The sequence below is a fragment of the Callospermophilus lateralis genome, chromosome 11, assembly GCF_048772815.1.
Source record: "Callospermophilus lateralis isolate mCalLat2 chromosome 11, mCalLat2.hap1, whole genome shotgun sequence".
Classification (NCBI taxonomy): Eukaryota; Metazoa; Chordata; class Mammalia; order Rodentia; family Sciuridae; genus Callospermophilus; species Callospermophilus lateralis.
In genome coordinates, this window is record NC_135315.1 from 24,683,688 (window position 1) to 24,705,485 (window position 21,798).

Sequence of the window (21,798 nt, forward strand, 5' to 3'; positions counted from 1 at the left end):
ATTTCCTGCGATCTGTCGTTCCCAACCACGATCCCCAATGTTTCCAGGTTCCCAGTGCCGCGCTTGCAAAACCCCCTAGTCCTAGACCCCCGGAGACAGTGGGTTGGTCGGGAAACGTGGAGATCCCTACTTAAATATCAAGGGAAAAGGCGCCTTTTTAAATCGCTGGCTCGTGCGACCCCCCTCCTGAAGACCCCAGAGTCCTTGGCTTCTCTTTGTCTATCTCGGCCGTCCCCCGCCTGTCAGTCGCTAGCAGTTAACCCGGGTGGGGTGGGCAACCCAGCCACCCAAAACGAATAAAAAATTACCGTACGTTTTACTCTTAGAAAGAGATTTGGAGCTCGACCCCCTACCCCAGTTCTGCCCGGGATAGAGGGAGGGGTGGGGGCGGGGCGCTTCTACAGGGGCCAGGTTTTTGCAAAAGGGGAGGGGGCGAAGAGACCTTAGAGGACTCCGCACCCAAAGTCCCACTTTACCCTGGGGGTGAGTTGAATGACCCCTCCCTCCAAGAAGAAAGGTTGTTGGGTTTGGCGGATTTGGAGGTCCCAGAAGCCCTGCGGCGTCGGGGGTCTTCCCCTGCAGGGTGGGTGGGGGCTGTCACCACGTGGCTTAGCCTTTTTTTTCCGCTCCATTTTTTTTTTCAAGTCGATTTTATTTAGAGGCGGCGCCAGGGCGGCCGTGGAGAAACGTGACACACCAGCCCGCTCGGAGGGGTTTCGGACCGAAGGGAAGGATCCGCGCTGCGTCGTCCGTCTCCTAGCGCACCACGGGCACTTCTCTCCAGCTTTCCCCGAACTCTCCGGCGATCTCCGCGCGCCCTCAGGCCGCCCTTCCTGCCCTGGGCTCCGGACAACTTCTGGAGTGGGGTGCAAAGAAAGTTTGCGGCTCCTGCCGCCAGCCTCCCCGCCTCTGGGCCTAGGAGGTTTGCCGCCAGCGCCTGCCCGTACGGCCTTACCCGGACCGCGTCCTGCCCCGACACCGCAACCATGAACAAGCTTTACATCGGTAACCTCAACGAGAGCGTGACCCCCGCGGACTTGGAGAAAGTATTTGCGGAGCACAAGATCTCCTACAGCGGCCAGTTCTTGGTCAAATCCGGCTACGCTTTCGTGGACTGCCCCGACGAGCACTGGGCGATGAAGGCCATCGAAACTTTCTCGGGTAAGAGCGTAGCCACCTCCCCGGAAAAAACACATCGAAATCCGGAACAACGGGGACCCTCACCTCCTCTTTCCTTGCCTGCTAACTCTACTCTTCCCTGGGCCTGTGGGGCTCCACTTCAGTACCCACACTCTACCGACCTCCGACGCCCCCGTCCCTTCACCCAACCACACCCCGGAGCAGAAACATTAGGGATTTCCTCGCCCCTCTTCCAGCCGGAGATGGGAAGATGGGGAGGGGGTTCCCTTTACTCCCCACCGACGGGGCGGGAGCCCCTGTTCGCAGTAGTGGGGGTGGTGGCTTTAGGGGCTCAAACGACCCAGTCTGGGCGTTATTTCCACGGCCAGCCCCTCCCTGTGCGTCGCTGGATGGCCCCCCAACTTGAACACCCCCAGCTCCCATTTCTCAATCCTGGGCCTTTCCAGTCGTGAGGGGGGTCCCCACACCGTCTCGGGTTTCCCCCTCTTTGGGTGGGAACTGCAACCCTCCGGCAGGGCATGGGAGGAAGGGGCTCCCGCCTCCCGCGCAGGGCTTGGGGCTTGAGCCATTTTGATTTGAAAGTGGGGCGTGAGCGGGGTGGCGCGGCGGCGGCGGCGGCGCCGGGTCGCCATGCTGCTTCCCGAGACGCCGAGGCTGGGCCAAGAGGCGCGCGATGTGGCCGCAAGGGACCCTCCCCGCGGGGCCCCGCATGTCTCCTTCAGGTTCTTTGCTTGCGGACCAGCCCCGACAGGTGACGACCCACCGCCTGAAGCCCTTCTCCCATGCCTCAAAAGAAAATTAAAGTTTCATTCTGCACCCCACCCCCCCATTACGGGAAACGGGGAGCCCTTTTCTCCTGGCACCTACTCCCCACATCTGGGAGCCATGGAGGCAGTACTCTTCACACAAATGCCCTCGCACATTTCCGGAATCAGGCTCTCCAAACGACCCTCTCAAGTAGCTTTTGTGATTAAGCAAAACGGATTAAAAATTAAGAAAACATAACAACGAATTTATAGATTCCACCATTCCAAGTCCAATCTTTTCCCATTGGATTGCGGAAGCCACTGCCTAGATTCCTATGTAGATCTCCAATCCCAGTAACTCTTGAAATACCCAAGTGTGTGTCCTCCACCAGCACCCCCGCTTCACTCTAATGTTCAGGTCTCTTTTTTTTTAATCTTTAGGCAAAGTCGAATTGCAAGGAAAACGCCTGGAGATTGAACACTCCGTTCCCAAAAAACAAAGGTAGGAAAGAATTCTAATGGGGGGCTGAGAGACAGTTCGGGGGTTCATAAATGTCTCCAGTGGAAAACCATTACTGGCCTTCCCACCCCCAACTCCGGATGTTGGGGGCTGGGAGGGAAGATAGGCCAAGATCTTGTAATGGGTGGTTTACAGCTTGTTTTTAAAAAAAGTTGGGGCTGGGGGTGAGCTAAAGATGTTACTTGTAGAAATAAAGGGGGAAAAATCAATAGGGGAGAAAAACCTTGTGGAGTTTGTTCAAAGTGTGGGGCCATGTTTGTTGGGAAGCTTGAAATCTGTGAAGAGTTTAGATTCATGGCGAAGGCGATTTCTACAACTTCCTAGCAGGCCTCATTTTCTGTTTTTTCTCACCTTCCCACACCATAATTTTTAAGTGGATTGGGGGGGGTACATCTTTTCTACTCCCTAGGGGATGTGGAATGATCCTCTCCTACTCTCCCCCAAGAATCCTCTTATGCTTGTGCTTTATTTTTATTTCTGTAAGAGGCAAAAACATTTTTTTTCCCCCATAGACCCCCTCCCATAGTCCCTCAGATCTTAGATCGCCTTTCTCCCCAACTGGATTTTTCACAGAATATGCTTTGGCTGTACTATCCTTTTCGAGCCCCCCCACCCCCACTCCTTCAGCCCATTGTTACAAGGGGACCATCTGGGGTGAGAGCTTTGTGTTCAGACTGTGAGCTGGGGCTCTTTGGAGGGTCTAGAACTCCGTGGATGAATGGTTGTGTGTGTTGTGGTGTGTTCCAGTACCCACTATCCCCTCTCACCAGCAAAATGGGGTATCTCTTAAAGTGCTTTATGAAAATTCATGGTGGATTTCAGATATTTTGAATTCTGAAATTGTATGTTGCACTCTGGCTGGGAGTGTAGGGCAGTCTTTCTACTTTTCTCACATCAGACTTTAAACATATTGACAGTACAGAGTTTTCTCTTGTGTTTGGTTGGAAGCAACCCCCAGTAAATCTTTATTCCCCCCAACCCCCATTTCAAAACTGGAAGTTTGCATAGTCTCTGGACTTTTCCTGGGTAAGAGAAGACAAGAGGGTGGCTGGGTTTTTTTTTTTGGGGGGGGGGTAGTTCAAGAATCTAGAAAGTTTAATGTGAGAATCTGTGCATTGGTTTAGCTTAAAGATATTTTACCTGCAACTATTATATCTAGAGATGATCAATATGGCTTGTTACTGTGTTTGTATAGCTTGTGATTTATCCTCAAATGCTTGAAATACTGTTATTGGGAGGACAATTACAGTTAGGAGTAAAGAGGCAATAAAATTGGAAGAAGTCTCAATATTTTGAAACTTTCTGAATATGAGAATAAGATGCAAACACATAGACACTAGTAGATTTATTGATTATGGATATTTGAATTGAAAGCTGAATATTGCTGAGAAATATCCCTAATGACTGGGATTTTGAAATATATGGACCTTTTATGTTTTTTTTGCTAGAGGATGGTTTACATTTTAAAGAGAATGAAGTGAAAAGCTTGAAATAGCAAAATGTGATGAAATGAAACTCAAAACATTTATATTTTAATTTTCATGGTGCCCTATATTTATGGATCTTTTTTCTCAAGCCATCTGCTTGCTTTTATTTCTAGGCTCCTTCTTGTTCCCTCCAAAATGCATTGCTAAGGGCTCTTTGAGTTGGAATGGGGAGGGGGTTTGTGAGAAGACTGGGTAAAAATCTGCCTTTCCATACCCATATTCAATTAGATCTTTTGTGTGTTCTCCCCCTTTCTGAAATAATTTTGAGTCCAAACATTGAGACAATTGTCTTTTGGGGGGGTTGGGGGGATAGTGGTGGTGAGAGGGACTTCATTTTTCTAGCATGAATCAATTTTTGAAGTCCCAGATTTTAAAAAAGTTTGTTTTCATGAAGTCGGTGTGCTTTCTCATTTTCTGTTCTTTGAGGAAGCATGTTGTGGTATGTGTCTTTAGTCTGAAAGTATTCCTTCATTTGGGTTGGTTACTGACTTTCAATCTCAGTACAGAAGAGAAATTAGTTAATTATGACATTCTAAGCAAAATGAACAATTGCACATATATACTATGTATACATATGTGTACATATACTTGTTTTCATTATCTAAGATAAAGTGTTTTCTCAGATCTAACACTCAGTACTAAACGAATTATGATTTAAATTTCTGAGACTCATAAAACCTCAACAACTTAAATGTACCTCTATATACATGTTTTAAAGAAGAGGAAGTCAAACAAAAGATGTGCTATAGATGTTATAACTGAGCAGTTTTGATTTAAAAGTGTTGCTATTTTGTATTTACGTTGAATCTTTTTCATGTAATTTAAACAATATCTTAAACTGAAAAGAGCAATTAATTTGAATTTAAAAAAAAATGACATTAAGTTTCTCTGTCCTCTTCTCAAACCCTTGTTTTGCCTGTATTGGGATTTGGTTAACAATTTTGGCTTTTTGTTGAGAATTTTGATATATATTTGCTGTCAAATGTTGGTACAAAAATAGAAAAACTCAAGACATTTAAAAAATAGTTGTGGCGAGTTTGTGTATGTGTTTTCTTTTGAGAGACATGAAAGAAGTTGAGGTGAAGGGCTACAACCTTAATGAGACTTGTTTACTTCAGGAAATTATTTTTTGAGGGAATTCAACTTTTGTTCTTGCCACTATTTATATGCCTTTTCCTATAGGACTGTGACCTAAGGATGGCATATTTACTGTCAACGTGTGTCATCAAAATAAAAGGTGTTACTGTTAAAAAAAAAAAAAAGATGCACAAGTGTTTTTTCAAGGTGAAATATATTGAAGTTAAATAGTCCTAATTTGGTTTCTTTAGTCAGGTTAATGTTTCTTTCCTCATTTTTAACTATTAAAATGAATTTTAGTCTCATACCCATTCATAAAAGCATGGTAACCCTCAATGTGAGGGTTAGAACTTGTTTCCTATTTTACAGCTGAATTTTCTGATGTTACAGGTTTAAAAATCTGAAGGGTTGTCTTGTTAATTGAAAAAAAATTCAATTTATTTAATGAATTTTAGAGGCTCTGAAGAAAACTTGGGTTGCTGAATGGTCTCAAACTAAAATTCTTACCTTTAGGTATAGTTTCACATTTAATAAAATTAAAACAACAATAACAACATGACAACTTGTAGTTAGGGGCTAAAATGAAAGGAGTTTGCAAGATACAAGAGCTGGATTAAATTTTTATTCCATGCACTTTTACTTTAATGATTGTAATGTGAGTTAGCCTTCAAATCAAAAAGAAAGTTAACAACTTATAGGGGAAAAATACACGTGGCTAATATTCAACAAGTTTAAAACTGAAACAATTTGATTCTTTTAGTAAAAAGGTTTCCCATTAGGTTCTGGTTTTCTTTCTTTAAATAAATGAGAAATGAGTCTTAAATTTTCCTGCACTAATGGAGTAAAGGTGGAAATTGGGTTCGCCCTCATTTTTAATTTCCTCCTAGAAATTAACTCAGTTTATGAATGTGTAGTTTTTCTTCTTTGCTAGAAAAATCCTTAGTGTGTTAGTTGCTCAGTATTTCAAGATGAGACATTCCTAAGAGCAGTAGTATTTGATTGTCTCTTGGAAGTTTCCATAACCCCTGATTTTCTGACCCAAATTAGAAAGATGATATTTTACTCTGATGGTTTCTCAGATGGAGGACTGTAGTAATGAAGGGAAAGAATTGAAATTCCCATTATTAACTTATTCAGAGTTAACTACTCCAAATGTGTAGGTATGACACAGCTCTTGGTGGAAAAAGTAAAACATTCTTTCTTATAATCATGTTTCAGAGATTAAATATAACATTAGCAATGGGAAGAATCTTGATTCAAAGTTTCTGAGCTTTCTAATCTTCTAAAATTACTTTAATATATATCATTTTAATCTGTTCTATGTGTGTGGGTTCTTTTAAGACTTAAAAGGTTATTTTATATTTTAATGGGTAAGAGCTAGCTGACAAAGATAGTATTGAGGTAGGCTAGTGAGTATAGGCTTTAAATTTTTTTTTAATTTTAGATTTCATTTTATTGAGTGCAAAGGGGGAGACAAAGCAAATGATATTTTTAGAAATTTTAGAGATTTTTGAGTTGAAGAAATTATTGATCATCTCTGTGTGTTAGTGGTGGTGTCTTAGAATAAATAAATGAACCAAAGGAAAAGTTTGAGGAACTCATTTTTCCAACTGTTAGAATTTAAAATTAAATTAAATTGTCTTTTTTACTCCCCATCCTTTTAAAAAAAATTTAAAATGTGGCTAATGACTTCTCCAAAATTCAAAATTAAATTTTGTGATGGAGTGTTGTAGGGGTGGGAACTGGAGAAAGAAATAGACAGACCTACTGCCTGGCAGACACTGAGGATGGGGTGGATTACCCCCTCGCCTCCAGAGGAGCTGCTGGAGGCTCCCAGACACCAGGTTCAGGAAACCGTGGTTGATTGATTTAGCGCAGGGAAAGGCTTTTTGCTTTTGGGGTTGACTGCTTTCCCTTCCCCTTTAAAATAAAAAACAGAGGGAGAGGATAGTGGCAGCGGTGCTGGAGGGCTTCCTGGAGATCTCCCGCTGCCCGCGCTCCCGTGCCCTAACCCTTCTCCGCCCATCCCAGCAACTGCCCCAGCCCCGCAATCGCGGTCGGCTTGGCTGAGGGGCCTCCCGCCTTGCCTTCCTCCCGGGCAGAGGACATCCGCAGCGTGCATCTTTGAGGACTTGCTTCCCACGGCCCGCCAGGCTCCAGCGTGCCGGAGCCCAAACCTTGCCTGACTTCCCCAAGTCCTGCTGCAGGGGTATAGACCCCTTCGGAGACTTTTCTTTCATTCTAAGGCAAGAGGCCAGGAGCTCATTGTGAAGTGAAAGAGGCAGAGGACAGGGGAATTGAGTGGGTAAAGGAGCACAAAAGTGGAAGAAAATGGAGATGAAGGTAGTTGCTGTTGTGTCTGGGTACCAGAGAGGTCTCTAGATCTGGGGAATCAAACTTTTAAGAGTTAACAGTTGTCAATTCAAATAATATTTTTTTAAAAAATATTATTTCTGTTACTGGGGATTGAACCCAAGAGTGCTTTACTGCTAAACTAAATCCCCAGTCCTTTCTTACTTTTTCAAGACAGGGTTTTCATAAGTTGCTAGGCTGGCTTTGAACTTGTGATTCTCTTGCCTCGGCCTCCCCAGCCTGCAGGCAGATAATCACTGACTGAAGCAATAATACAGGGAGTAACAGAATGAAAGTTTTTGTGTATAGATAACAGTTCAAAGTGTCGTTAACATGTTAGGGTAGAGCAAGTTTTTTTTTTTTGGTCAGTACTGACTGTATTTCAAGCTGTCATGGCTGGGTATTGGGAAGAGTTTTCGATTAGTAATAATCATGCCTGGGATAAACCTCATCAGCTACGATACTGCCATTGCACAAAGCTTAGAGTGAGTTTTAACCTTAAGCACTGCTTATATAAAATGTGTGTTGATTTTGAACAAATCGGGGAAAAGTTGTCCTGGACCTCATCATCTAGAAATTGGAGAAAACATGATTGCAATGCCTGTCCTCCAGTTGGCCACTGGTGAGGCTTTGAGGATTTTACTCGGTGTCTCAGCCCCATTCTCAAACTCATGTTGGACTTCATGTTATTAGAAAAGAACTTGCTCCTATGCACTTCCACTTTTCCTCCCCAAAGAAAGGAATTTAAAAAAAACATACACCCAAGAAAATGCACACCTGATTGGTTATTGATAAAGCTTGATTTGGTTATAAATGATCCTATAAGTGAACATGGTTGCAAGTATGGACTGCCATCAGGAAGATGTTCAGTAACTTCTTTCTAGTAAAAAAAAAAAAAATTGATTTTTGAGGCTTTGATCAAGGGGGAATATTTACTTGTTAGTAGGTTAGAAAGGGTGATTCTGGTTTTGACGTATAGTACAGCCAGCTTTGTAAGACTTGTTTTCTACCTTTCGAGAACTACAGTAGATTTGCAGTAAATAGAACAGCCTAGAAGGAGCTATTACTCTAAACACAAACTGCTGATAACAAAATGTTGGTAATGGGGCTGAGGTAGGGGCTCAGCAGCAGAGCGCTTGCTTCACACTTGTGAGGCGCTGGGATCCTCAGCACTACAAAAAAAAATAAAGAAAATAAAGGTATTATGTCCATCTACAACTAAAAAAAATTATATAAAAATGTTGGTTATGGTTAAACCATGATGAAAAGTAGGAGGTTATTTTTCTTTTTTTGGTACCAGAGATTGAACTTAGGGACCACTTAGGGAACTTAGATTGGACCACTGAGACATCCCTCACCCCCCAGCCCTATTTTATATATTTTTTTAGAGACAGGGTCTCACTGAGTTGCTTAGCACCTTGCTGTTGCTGAGGCTGGCTTTGAACTCAGGATCCTCCTGCCTCAGCATCCTTAGTCGCTGGGATTACATGCATGCGCCACCATGCCCAGCTCGTTACAGCCTTTTTTTTTGATTTTGAGACAGGGTCTCACTAAATTGCTGAGGCTGACCTTGAATTTGAAATCCTCCTACCCCAGCTTCACAAGTTGCTGGGGTTACAGGAGTGTGCCCTGGACTATATGATTTGAATATAGTAAAAAAAACTTCATTGTTCTACCCTGTGATCTAACTATGCAGACAAACACCATGAGAAATGCAGTCCTGTTGCAGAGGTCCAGCTCCCAGCAGCAGTGTACTAGCCATTAGTAAACTGCTTTTGAATGAAATACAGAGCAAACAGCAGGATGATTAAACGAATTTTTGGCTGGATTGTCCAGATATCAAGACTCCTTGGGACAAATCTTATTAGACAAGGGGCATTTTGGTACCTGGAAGGCATAACGGACGGTCTGATAAGAGATGGCTGGGAATTTTGCTCAGTTTGGACTAGGGTTGTGGGAGAAGAAAATAACAGCAGAGGCACAAGAAGTGGGTGAATATTTCAGTGTTCTTTTCTTCTACCCTGTTGATTCTATGCATTGTAGTTAATCTTCCACATTGTCTAAAGAGGGTTAAGGGGAATTTTCAATTTTTTTTCATTGCAAATTAAGTTACAAACTATCAAGATATTTTGGCCACTTAATTATTATTTTTTTAATTTTTTAAAATATAAAGAACCTGTGAGCTTTAATTTGCATGAATGATGCCACCTCTACATGAGTGGGCCAGTGTGTGTTAATCAGCACAGGCAGGGTTCAGAAACAGAGTTATCAATGGCCAACACCACACCCCTGAGGGCTAGAGGAGAGAGGGAGACCTCCAGGGCACACCTGGCTCAACCAGTGGGACCTCTAAAGTCACTGCCTCCAGCCCAGAGCAAGCTCCCCTCAGTAGGCCAGCTCTTCACGGGGGTTATTTTGGCCACTTTAAGTGGAAAATGAATGAGTGAAATTTGATTGGTTAGTAATTCTTGTTCTTTTTTTTTTGGAGGGAATATTAGGGATTGAACCCAGGGATGCTTAACCACTGAGCCACATTTCAAACCCATTTTTTAAAATTTATTTCTGAGACAGGTTCTCCCCAAGATTTTGAGTCTGGCTTTGAATTTGAGCTCCTCCTGCCTCAGCCTCCCAAGCCACTGGGATTACAGGTGTGTGCCACCATTAAATTCTTAAGGCTCAAGGAGGGCAGAAGCTCTATAATATCAGAGGCTTAGGACCATCTTAGATCTCTCATCCTCCATACCTGTACAGATTTTTTCTCCCAGGATACCTGTATATAAACTTGTTTTTGTTGTTTATTTGGGGTTACTTAGCCCTCGTGGGTGCTCGGGAACCAGTGCTCTACCACTCTGTTTTTAGTCCCAGGATATAGTTTTTTAAAAGCAAGAGCTCTACTTCTATAAGTGATCCTAACAGTAATACACAGTAGCTATTATAATGATCATATTCTTTTGCTTTGGATGTTGACGTCATTGCCTCCTGTTTTGTCCAGTCTTTGTCCTCAAGCTTTGCAGTTCTCTGCTCTGCCCTGTAGAGCTGAGGGTAATTCCAAGAGAATCAGAAATGATCAAGTATATTGACATTTGAAAATGGTTCATGAGAGTGTGGCAGTGTGTGGTACATATCAGGCATTGTGTTGGTGTTTAAGTATATTTATGGTGCATTTGGCGTGTATTTTATGTAATATGTTGAAGGGGATCTGTGTAGGGTTCCTTTAAAACTCTGCCCCTGTGCTGAAAGGAAAAGCAAAAGCTATCTTTGGGGAGAGAGAGGAAGCTCACTAGAGAAACCTGGATCATGAACCTGTCAGTACTGTTGCCCATCAATCTGAGACAGGCTTGGGGAGATGGGGCAAGCATGGTGGGAATCCTAGGTTCTTCATTAGGAGAAATGAGCCTTTTAGATTGTTGATTCTCTGAACCTGGGCCAAGTTCCTAGCGGAAATTTCACATTTTCGACCACTATCAAAGATGCATTAGAAAAGGGACACTTTAGGGGTCCACCTGGATCTGCAAATGTGGAAAGTGTATTAAGAATTGAGTCCTTTTGGGATTTGAGAGGATACCAGGTGGGAGATGAGTATATTGGATTCTTGGAGGCCCAGGAGGTGAGTTCTTTCCTTCCTTTGCCTTTGTAGAAGCTTTTCCTTTTCCCCTGGTCTGCTATACTAGTCTGGAAACAGCTCCCAAAGACGATTCAGAACCCAACTTTGTGACCACTTCCTCTTTTCAGTCGGCCCTCCTCAAAACACACACACCATACCCTGGACATTGTGGGAATATGCATGTGTTCATTACTGGTGCCCAGGACCCAGCCAGGGATTAATCGAATCTTTTCTTACTTGGGATGAAGAGGGGGAATGGCCTCCAATACGGATGTGGTTTCTGGCCCTTTAACAGGCTTGTGACTTTAATCAGTTACTATAAAGAGTTTTACAATTAGTTTATGCAGAGTGATGTATGTTGCATTTGAGATTGCTTGGGGCTCATCTACTTCCCATTAGTTTCTGTTGAGAAGGAGAAAATGAGGGGAGACAGGAACTGAAATGGGGGTTGCTGGGTAAAAGAAACTTTTTGAGGCTATCTATTCAATGTTAGAATATTTATTCTTTTCGAGGACTCTAAGTTGGTTGGGAGGAGAAGTCCAAATGTAAAAAGACACCAGTTGTTTGGGCAGGATTTGGAGATGGAACCCTAAATTAAAGGGCAAAGATGTTCTTTCACAGTGCTGTGGCTGCTGATGTCTGCAGCCAGTGTATTCTGAGCAAGGACTGGCTGTACTAGGATGGTGACTGGAGGCAGCAGGAAGGGGAGCCCTGTGCCCTGTGTTTGTGCACACTAGTTATCCCAGCATCTTGCATGTGCTAGGCAAGCACTCTACCACTCAGCTACATCCCTGGCTCTTTTTATTTTTTATTTTGAGAGAGGGTCTTGCTAGGTTGTCCCAGTTGGCCTTGAACTTGTGATCTCCAGTCTCAGCTTCCCGAGTGGTATTGCAGGTCTGGGCCACGGCACCCAGCCCGTGTTCACTCTTAGGTGTCCATTCAGCAACTTTTTATTTCACATGAAAAAAAGGAAGATCTAGCCCTCAAGCTAACTTATCTAGAGGCTTTTCCTCTGTTTATTACCATTTTGCTGCTGCTGGCTTTTTGGAAATAGAGTGGAGGGAGTTCTGAGCTCTGGAGGCCAGGGAGAATGATCTTCACAAACCCATATCTCAGAGAGATGATCTTTGTTTCACTTTCTACCCTTGCCTTTTTCTCTAGCCATCTTAAATGAGTAGTTTCCTTTCAACTTCTGACTAGAAGAGGAATGCCACCTATCTAGTTCAAGCTCCTTCTCTCCTTCAAAGAAAAAAAAAAAGTCAGCATCTTTTGCCTGGTCGGGGTCTGCGGAGTGCATTTGCTACTCAACCATTGGCTATTAAATAATATTAAAAAAATTACAACCAAAATCCACGTGAGGGCTGGGGTTGTAGCTCAGTGGTAGAGCACTTGCCTGGCACATGTGAGGCACTGGGTTCAATGCTCAGCCCCACAAAAAATAGATAAGCCATCTACAACTAATACTTTAAAAATGCACGTGAGGAAATTTATTTAGCAAGTTGGTAGTGACTTGTGAGGCGCAGTGGTGCAAACTCAGAAGTCAATTCTAAGGTAGCCGAGTAAGGAGGATCATGAGTTCAAAGCCAAGCTCAGCAAGACAAGGCATAGTTATTCAACAGAAAAAAAAAAGATCACTAATATTATTCAATGCACTTGTCTGATATCTTGTATTTAATAAAAGATATGTAAATTAAAAAAAAAAGACAAGGGAAAAAAAGACAAAGACATGTCTCTAAATAAAATATATATTTTTAAAAGGGCTGGGGGGATGTGGCTGAGTGGTTAAATTCCCTTGGGTTCAATCCCTATACCAAACAACAAAAACAAAACCCCACAGAAAACAAACCTACAGGCATCCTTGAAGATGGTACTTTGTGATGGCTTGCATATTGCTGCAAATATTGATACCTCTAATCATCCACGAGCATATGCATTTATCCACTTTTAAAAAAAATTTTTATTGTAGGTTGTTCAAAACATTACATAGTTCTTGATATATCATATTTCACACTTTGATTCAAGTGGGATATGAACTCCCATTTTTACCCCATATACAGATTGCAGAATCACATCAGTTGCACAACCATTGATTTACATATTGCCATTCTGGTGTCTGTTGTATTCTGCGCATTTATCCACTTTTGCTTATCTGTTTGGAATCTACTATGTATGACATTCCCTTTACTACATACTAGAAATACACGGGGAATAAGTGACCTTGGTCTTACAATGGATGTGAAAAGAACTATAATTTATCAAGTACTTTTTTTTCTTTGCCATTTTTTTTTTCTTTTGAAATGGGAATCTTGCAATGTTACTCACCCACATTGGTCTTGAACTCTTAGGCTCAGGTGATCCTTCAGCCTCAGTCTCTAGTAGCTGGGACAACAGGCTTGCATCATTGCACCTCACAAACAAATCACTGTTTCAAAACCATTGCTGGTTTTGCTTTTACTCACATGGAAGCGACACTTCATCCTAGACAATGTTTTTGGTACCAAGGCTTGAACCCAGGACACTTAACCCCTGAGCCACATCCTCAGCTTTTTTTTTTTTTTTTTTTTTTGGTACTAGGGATTGCACTCAGGGGCAGTCAACCACTGAGCCACATCCCCAGCCCTATTTTATATTTTATGTAGAGACAGGGTCTCACTGAGTTGCTTAGGGCCTTACTAAGTTCCTGAGGCTGGCTTTGAATTTATGGTCCTCCTGCCTCAGCCTCCCGAGCTGCTGGGATTATAGATGTGTGCCACCATTCCCATGCAATGTGGGAATATTGACCCCCTCCCCTGAATTGAATATTTAATTATTTAATTTATATTTAGTAGTATTGCATCTCCTGTTTTGGGTGGAGAAGGCAGGCATGGGGGTTAAGAGGGAAACTTCCTGCCCTCCAGTGTTACCAGTTTAGATCCAGGAAATCTGTGGGACAGCATGGAAGCCTGGGGGATTATAATAATAGGCATATGCCATCTCAGGACTAAGAGAAGAGGGAGGTGGTAGCTAAACTAGGTTTTGGAGCATAGGCAGAAAAGAGGATTGCATTACGGAGAGCCTGGTGGACAAATGGACAGGGTGGAATTTGTGGCAAAATAATTTATGAGGGTGGGGCAGCATTCAGTAACTTATCTCAGGGATAAGTTATAGGTAGGTAGTGCAGTCGCCCTGTTTATTTACTTCATTTACTTCATTCAACATCTGCTTTGCTCCTAAGCACTATGAGAAGCAAGGAAGGTCAAAAGATGGTCTTTCTATAATTATAGGAAACTTATATTATCTACTCTAAGAACTCTTATTTCATTGAAGCCATATAAGAACCCCAAAGGCATTATTTTCATAATATAGAATAATATGAAGCCTAGTGGTGCAAGAATGAGTAGGGCTAGATTCAACTCTGGCCTTTCTGACTTTAAGGCTGAGCTCTCTTAGGGGTGGGGCCAGGTGGTCCTCTCACAATGCGAGTTTTCTTTAACATTGTTGGGGGGCCATAAGCTTTGCAAATATAAATACAAACCCACATGAAATCACACAACTGCTTGCTCTGTACCTCCTTCCCTTCTCAGTCGTGGAACACTGGCTTTGCATTGCATTTTCCTTTCCCTGTTGGGATTTTAGGGCATCTCAAGTGAGATAATGGATCCAAGAATTCTCTCCCCTTGTCTGGGCCCCTAAAATTGGAAAGGGGATTCTGTTATTGGAGTGTGAGAGCCACAGAGAGGGAGCTGAAGCAAGTGGAGGAAAGACCTGAGTGGGTTGCACGGGCAGATGTCAGTCTCAGCCCAGCCCTGTCTCCCCCCAGCTGTGTCAGTTGTGGTATCTATTGTCATTGTTTTTTCCCAGGTTTCTGTTTCTTCACCTGGATCCTTGCCATCTCCAGAAACCTCACGAAATAAGCTGAATGAGTATTTTGGGTTCTAAGAAAGAACCTTCACACTTCACAAGGCACCAAGGCTGGAACTTTTGGCTAATTCCTGCCTCTCCTGTTTTGTATGGTTTCAACTCAGGGAAATAGGAGTTTGGAGAAGAGGACCGGGATTGAGATGGTTTCCCTCTCTTCTCCCCTGCTCCCCTGCAGGGACAAAGAGGTGACATTTGTTACAGGGATTGCAGAATCACAAGTCATAGTTGATACAGTATCTTTTTTTTTTTGTACCTAGATTTAACACAAGGGCATTTAAGGACTGAGCCACATGCCCACCCTTTTTGTATATTTTATTTTGAGACAGGGTCTCCCTAAGAAACTTAGGGCCTCACTGAGTTGCTAAGGCTGGCATTGAACTCACCAGGCTCCTGCCTCAGCCTCCAGAGCGGCTTGGCGGTACATGTTGAGCAATAACTCAAAAATTTCTCTGGCAAGCAGGAGTAGGCTGCACAATGTAGTGACACTTGCTGGCTAGTGTCACCTCGGGCTAGTCACTTGACCTCTTTTGGACCTGCAGAATCGAAATAATAAATAAATATTCTGCCGTCCTTGGTGCTTGAGGGCCTCAGACCAGCATCTTTTTGTTAATCCAGGTTCATAGAAAGAAAGAACGGGTAAAGAGGCACTTTGTTAACTTGAAGTAGCATGCCTAGGTGCGTTATTAAATAACATTATGAATTGATGACACTCCAAAAGGGCTGGCAGATAAGGTTATTCTATCTACTCTGCTTGGGAGCCTTCCCGGTTGGCCTTGGGGACCTGGCCTCTCTTAGGAAGACCCCTAAGTTCAGCGCTCCTCCCTATCCCACTCCCGGGCCCGGTTCCGGCCTTCTCAGTGGGAGGCCTCCCCAGCCGGGTCTTGCCTCCTCCCGCAGCCCAGCCGAGGTCTCTAAGGAATGCCGCCTCCCGGGCCATTTTCTCCCCTCCAGCTTCTGCGGGCCCCACTTCCAGCCTCTTCTCGGCTCCCTACCCCCAACCGGTTCCCACTTAAATGCTTGCAGGCCTGTTTGCAGGCGGAAAGCCCCCTCCCCCCACAGGACCACCTCAGTCACAGCCCTGACCACAGGGAGGTCGGGTCTGGATTTACTAAAGGACCCCGGAGGGGGAGCCTGCCCCGCGCTGGCTGCCTGGCTCACCGATGGGGTCGGATTTCTGCCGGTGGGGAGAGAAAGGGAGAGAGAGACTGACACACACAAAGGGCAAAGTCCTGGTCCCCACCCCCACCCAGCAGCCCCTGGCGCAGGTCCCCTCCCCCTCTGGGCCCTGCGCTGGTAGCCTAGGGCCCGCGGGGCCCGCCGGACCAGCTTGGAGCTTCTTGGACAACGAGGGTGATTTGGCTGGAGAACATTCTAGATTAACGGGGGAGGCGGGGCGTTTGGGGGACATCCTTTGCCTCCTCCCGGCGCTCCGCAGCTGAAGCCCACCCAGAGGCTGGGGTGGGAGAGGGAGCGCTCAGCTTTCCCTGGTTAGGTGAGAGGGGCTGGGGGAGGGTCCGCCCCCATGGGGCACAGGCCTGGCCTCTCAGCTGCTCAGACCTTCTCAATTGCGGGCTCACAGGACTCCCCTCCTCCCCCCCAGCTGCTGCCAGCCCTCCCCCACCCTCAGCTGCTGCCGCCCTTCCCAGGCACCTCTTTCTCTTCGTGGCCCAGACTGCTGGGCTTTCCAACCCTCAGGGGGAAGGCTGGGTCGGGCCCAGGTCCTTCAGGCTGCGGGAGCCCTGCGCCTTCTCCTGGCCGAGGGCGTTGACAACCGTCTTGGAAGGCGGTGGTGTCAAACCTGCGGCTCAGAACCCTGAACCAGGAAGAAAAACAAAAAAAATTTCCTCCTACCCCAAGCCAGGCAGAAATCAGATGGACATCCCTGCCAGAACTCCTCCACCAGGAAGAAACAGACACCTGGCTTCCTGAAGTGTCCCACCAGCTACAGGTTGGCATCTGGAGGGGAGGCAACCAGAGCTCCTTTCCACTAATAGGATGAATTAAATTGTTACTATTTAGTGTACACCAGGACACACTCCCATCCTTATACAGGGAACACTTCTTCCAAACACGAAATTCATTCTTAAGAGGGTCTTTTTGGCAGGACCAAGTCACCAGTTGCAAAAAGTGAGCTGGTTTCCTTTTCCTTTCTTCTGTGATTTCCCCCTCAAAATCCTCACCATGAGCTGTGCACTCCACACGTGCTACTCCTCCTGAGGAGAGATTCCTCCTCTCCATTTCCAAGGCATCTCCCATGTCACCATCCACTGAGTGGCAGCTCCATCCTTAGACAGGTCTCTGGGCCCCAGAATGCCCGACCATTTGGCTCTTCGGCTTCCTGGAGAGATGCTGACATCTGCACTGGGATGAGAGCTCACCCAGCATCTCTGGTGATGTGGTCTTTTCCTTTCTCAGAGCTTAGAATCCCGGATACTGCCAGTCTGAGAAGGATGGGGAGCAGCATCCTCCAGGGCACCATTTCTGCCTCCACCAGAAAGGCCTGGCTACACTAGTCACCTCCTTTTCGCCATGTCCACATACTTAAGTTTCTTTCCCTCCTGATGGTTTCTCCTGCACATTTATCACACCTCAGATTTTTCGTTCTCTTGGTTCCCTCTTTCCACTGTGTAACTCCACATGGCCAGTCCCCTGCAGTAGCTACTCTGAGGTTAAAGAGTAAGATTCTAGGCAGAGAGGAAGATGGGGGGGAGGGGACACCAGTTGGCCCAGGCAGACTCAGAATTTGTCTGGAAACAGATCGGTTGTCCCAGAGCTTCTGTTTTGGCTTCCTCTGGCGCTGCCCAGATGGGCAAGGGAAAAAAAAAAAAAGTCTTCAGGCTTTCTTGTCAACCCATTTATTCCTGAGATGAGTGAATTGAGCGAAGTATTCATGGCTGCTGCTTGCTCTCTACCCTAGTCAACACCTTAGCACCTCTCCCTCAGCTTACTCCTTGGCTTCCTTATCTACCTTAGACCTAGCTGGCATTGTACGCAAGATAAGAACTTCTGGTGACTACCCTTTTCCCCTCTTAACAGATCTCTGACAGCCATCCAGCCGTATTATAGGGTAGTTAGCTCTTCTGCAAATTAAATCTTTTGCCCAAATTAGAGCCGCATGCAGTAAATGCCAGTTGGCACTCATTTAGCCATACAGAATATGGGCATTTTTCCTGCTCCTGACGTCAGGCTCTATGAGCTTCTGCTGTATCAACACTCCTCCTCTTCGGAGGGGAAGCAGTGTAGTTTGGTAAAATGAACACAGACGAGCTTGGAGAGTGAGTTCTAGTTCTACTTCCAAATTGGCAAAGCTTTTTTCCTTTTCTGAGGCTCATTTTCTCCCATGAAATAAGGATGACTTCAGATCAGGCGTGTGGGCTTCCTGCTTTCCAGCCTCAAACTATGAATCTGATTCTTTTCAACTGGAAATTCTTGGTGATAGGTGAAGGGGTAGTGTGTGTGGTGTGTCTGGTCATGTAAGAAGCTGGGCAATCTCCCTTTCTCCTTTGACTTGTTATTACACGCTGTTAGAAGACCCCTCCGAAAGAGAGCCAGAGGAGGTCCTGGAGATGTGCTTTTCCTACTTTCTTTTACTCAGAGTTAGTACAGGAATCAGGGGACATGTGAGACTCTGGATATGCCACCCTTCATTTAAAAGGACCACATGCTCAGTGCCACAGTTACATTCCAGTGGTGTCTCTGCCTTCCAGTCCCTCCATACTGATGTTCTTCCTAGTAACAGAACCTACTCTGTTAGTCCCACATCACCTAGTAGGTCCCTGTTTTCCAACTTCTAGCCCTTACGCGCCAGCCACCCGCCGTCCCCGCCTGTCTGGCTGCCCTGCCTCTGGATCAGCCTGGCACAGAGCCCTGGGCATGGGGCCAGCTTCTCCTCCCTCTGCAGCCCCGCCCCCTTTCTCAACTAGAGCCCTGCCTGGAGCGTGCCAGGCTCGCCCCCTTCAGAAGTTTTCCTGGGCAAGTTATTTTTGTTGTTTGTGTGTGCCACTTCTCCATCCTGTGTATAGGGATGGGAAGGGTGGGGAGGAAGGACTGAGTCAGTGCAGTGGTGATCTTTAGAAAAAGCAGAGCTGGGTCCTTTAGGACAACTTCCAGCTTGGAGATGCAGCCTGAAGGGCTCCAGCTTTGTGAGGACCCTTCCACGCCCACATCAACCTCACTGGGACCCTTTTGTTGAAGAGCCTGCAGAATCACCCTTTCTGAAGGCAGGCACCCAATAGACAGCCCTTCTGTTCCCCAGTCAGCCTTGTTTTATCCCTCCCTGTTCACACAGGGGTTCCTATGGGACTGAAACTGCAGGGAAGCAGGAGCCTTGTGAGTCGCTCTGTGCTCAGCATGCAGACAGCGCCCAGCACTGCACTGTGCAGTACAGATGAGCCACGCAGAGATGCTTTTGTGTGTGTGTGTGTGTGTGTTTGTGTGTGTGTTTTGCTAGGGATTGAACCCAGGGCCTTTTGGATGTGCAGCAAGCACTCTACCAACTGAGTTGTATCCCTAACCCTCACGCATGAGTGTTAATTTCCAGTCATACTGAAAATGAAACAGGTGAAAATACTTCTTTGGTACCAGGGATTGAACTCAGGGGAACTTAAACGCTAAGCCACATCCACAGACTTTATTTTTTATTTTGAGACAGTGTCTTGCTGAGAGCCTAGCTAACTTACTGAGGGCTGGTTTTGAATTCTTGTTTTTTTTTTTTTTTTGTGATAGTGTGGATTGAACCCAGGTCCTTGTGCATGTGAGTCAAGCACTCTACCAACTGAGGTATATCCCCAGACCTGGCTTTGAACTCTTGATTCTCCTGCCTCAAACTCCTGAGCCACTGGCATTACAGACACGTGGCCACCACACTTGGCTGAAATTACTCTTGAAGAAATTTTAAAGACAGCATATCAAAAAATTATTTCTGCTGGCCACTATGGCACAAACCTATAATCCAGGGTGATGAAGAGGGTCATAAGTTAAAGGCCCATGTCTGCAAATTAGCAGACACTCAGACTCTCACTAACTTGATGAGATACTGTCATGTCTCAAAAAAGCCTGGGGATGTACCCAGGTGGTAAAGCACCCCTGGATTAAAACCCTAGTACCCTCAAAATACAACCAATATAAATAGTGGTTAACAAGATTTTTTTTTTCTTTATCTTGGGAGGGGAGTATTCAAGTTTTAGGAATCCAGTGTGTATTTTTTTTACACTTAGCCCATCACAAAATCAAAGTGTTTTATTGGAGATACTCATTCCGTATTTAGATTACATAAAATTCACAATTGAAAAAATTGTATAAACTCTTGACATAAAATTTAAAATTGTTCTTCAGTTAAACTAGCCACATTGTAAGTGCTCCAAGGCCACATGTGGTTAGTGGCTACCATGATGGATAGCATAGGCCTGGAGTGTGGTAGATACCAAGATAACCTCTGTGGAATGGATAGCCCCAGCAGCTGGACTTGTTCCAGAGACTGGGAGAGAAGCCATGGTAGCCAGCTTCTTGACTCAATAGAAATTGGTACCAGTTAAGTAAGTGAGTTTGGTGTGTTCCTGCAGTTTTGGAACATTTTTTTTTTTTCTCACTCTTGCAGCATCCTAGTGTAACACCAAACTCACTCACAGTGTAGCTTTTAATATTATTATTACTATTATTATTTTTGTGGCACTCTAAACTGTTGCGTGCTAGGCAAGAGCTCTGCCACTGAGCCACACCCAAGGCCTCCTCACCTTTATTATTTTTTAATTGCCTCTTACATCCTCTCTCAGTATAAGGCTTGTCTGAGACTTGGACATCATTTACATGAAGCCCTACCTGTAGGTGTGAATGTGTGTCGTAACCTTGGATGGATCCCAAGGTTTTCATTAACCCTTAAAGTTTTGAAATTATGTGAAAATGGTTTTAATTTTTCTGGTGGGAGTGAAAAGAGTGGAGTTGGTGGCGCATGCCTGCAATCCCAGTGGCCAGAGGCTGAGGCAGGAGGATCACGAGTTCAAAGCCAGCCTCAGCAACAGCGAGGCACTAAGCAACTCAATGAGACCCTGCCTCTAGATAAAATATATATAAAAAGGGCTGGGGATATTGCTTAGTGGTTGAGTGCCCCTGAGTTCAATCCAAGTAGCCAAAGCAATAAATAAATTGTTTATTTTTTTAAAAATGGGCTGGGCATGTGGCTCAGTGGCTATGCAACCCTGGGTTCAATCCCTGGTGACAAAAGAAAGAAAGTGAACAGTCAATTAATTATTCAGAACATTAAGGCACAGATAATCTGAAATTGAGAAAGTTCTCCTGTTTTTTTTTAAAAATATATTTTAGTTGTAGGTGGACACAATACCTTTATTTTTATGTGGTGCTGAGGATCGGACCCAGTGCCTCACCCGTGCTAGGCAGTGCTCTACCACTCAGCCACAACCCCAGCCCCAGGAAAGTTCTCCTGTTGATAGACAGGGTTGATACCTGCCTAGGGACAGAAGACCGTGGGAGATAGAATAATTCTATTCCTTGTTCCCCAGATGTAAGAAACTGAGGTTCAGCGAGTTGAAGGCTTGACTTGCCCAAGACCATATGTTGAGGCAGAAGCATGGCCTTGTGGAAGGTGGAGGTGAAGGATCTAATCTGAATATCCCAGTTTAATCCTACTTCCACCGGAGATGAAAGTCCAGGCTTGACTCAGAACAAGGGCTTCTGGGAATGGGGGCCCAAACTTGATAGGATTCTAAAACCTGCTGTTGCCACCCTGGTTTCAAGGAGCTCCTCAGTCTAGGAAGGGCCTGCCATCAACACAGCAGGTGGCACCTTACCCTGTGAGATGGGAGGGGTATAAAGAGGTAGGAGCAGGTTGGCAGAGGCAAAGAACTTCCCAAATCACAATGTGATTTTAGAGAATAACATGTCACCGAACTAATAAGCTTAGGATATGCCATTAAATCACTTTTCAATAAAGTGTGGAAATACGTAGCTGGGAAAAGA

At 44.9% G+C, this 21,798-nt stretch overlaps 1 protein-coding gene and 1 pseudogene across 5 annotated transcripts in view; one reads left to right on the forward strand and one right to left on the reverse strand.

Annotated features, from left to right (window-relative positions):
• Nucleotides 1-986: 986 nt before the first annotated feature.
• Igf2bp1 (insulin like growth factor 2 mRNA binding protein 1) overlaps nt 987-21,798 on the forward strand; it is a 39,086-nt gene continuing 18,274 nt past the window's right edge. For all 5 annotated transcript variants that reach the window (XM_077110519.1, XM_077110521.1, XM_077110520.1 and 2 more), the window contains exons 1-2: nt 987-1,161; nt 2,328-2,388. In XM_077110519.1, the coding sequence (XP_076966634.1) occupies nt 987-1,161; nt 2,328-2,388 (236 nt within the window). The remainder of the gene's footprint in view (nt 1,162-2,327; nt 2,389-21,798) is intronic.
• On the reverse strand, nt 7,689-7,803 carry LOC143411148 (U4 spliceosomal RNA; annotated as a pseudogene).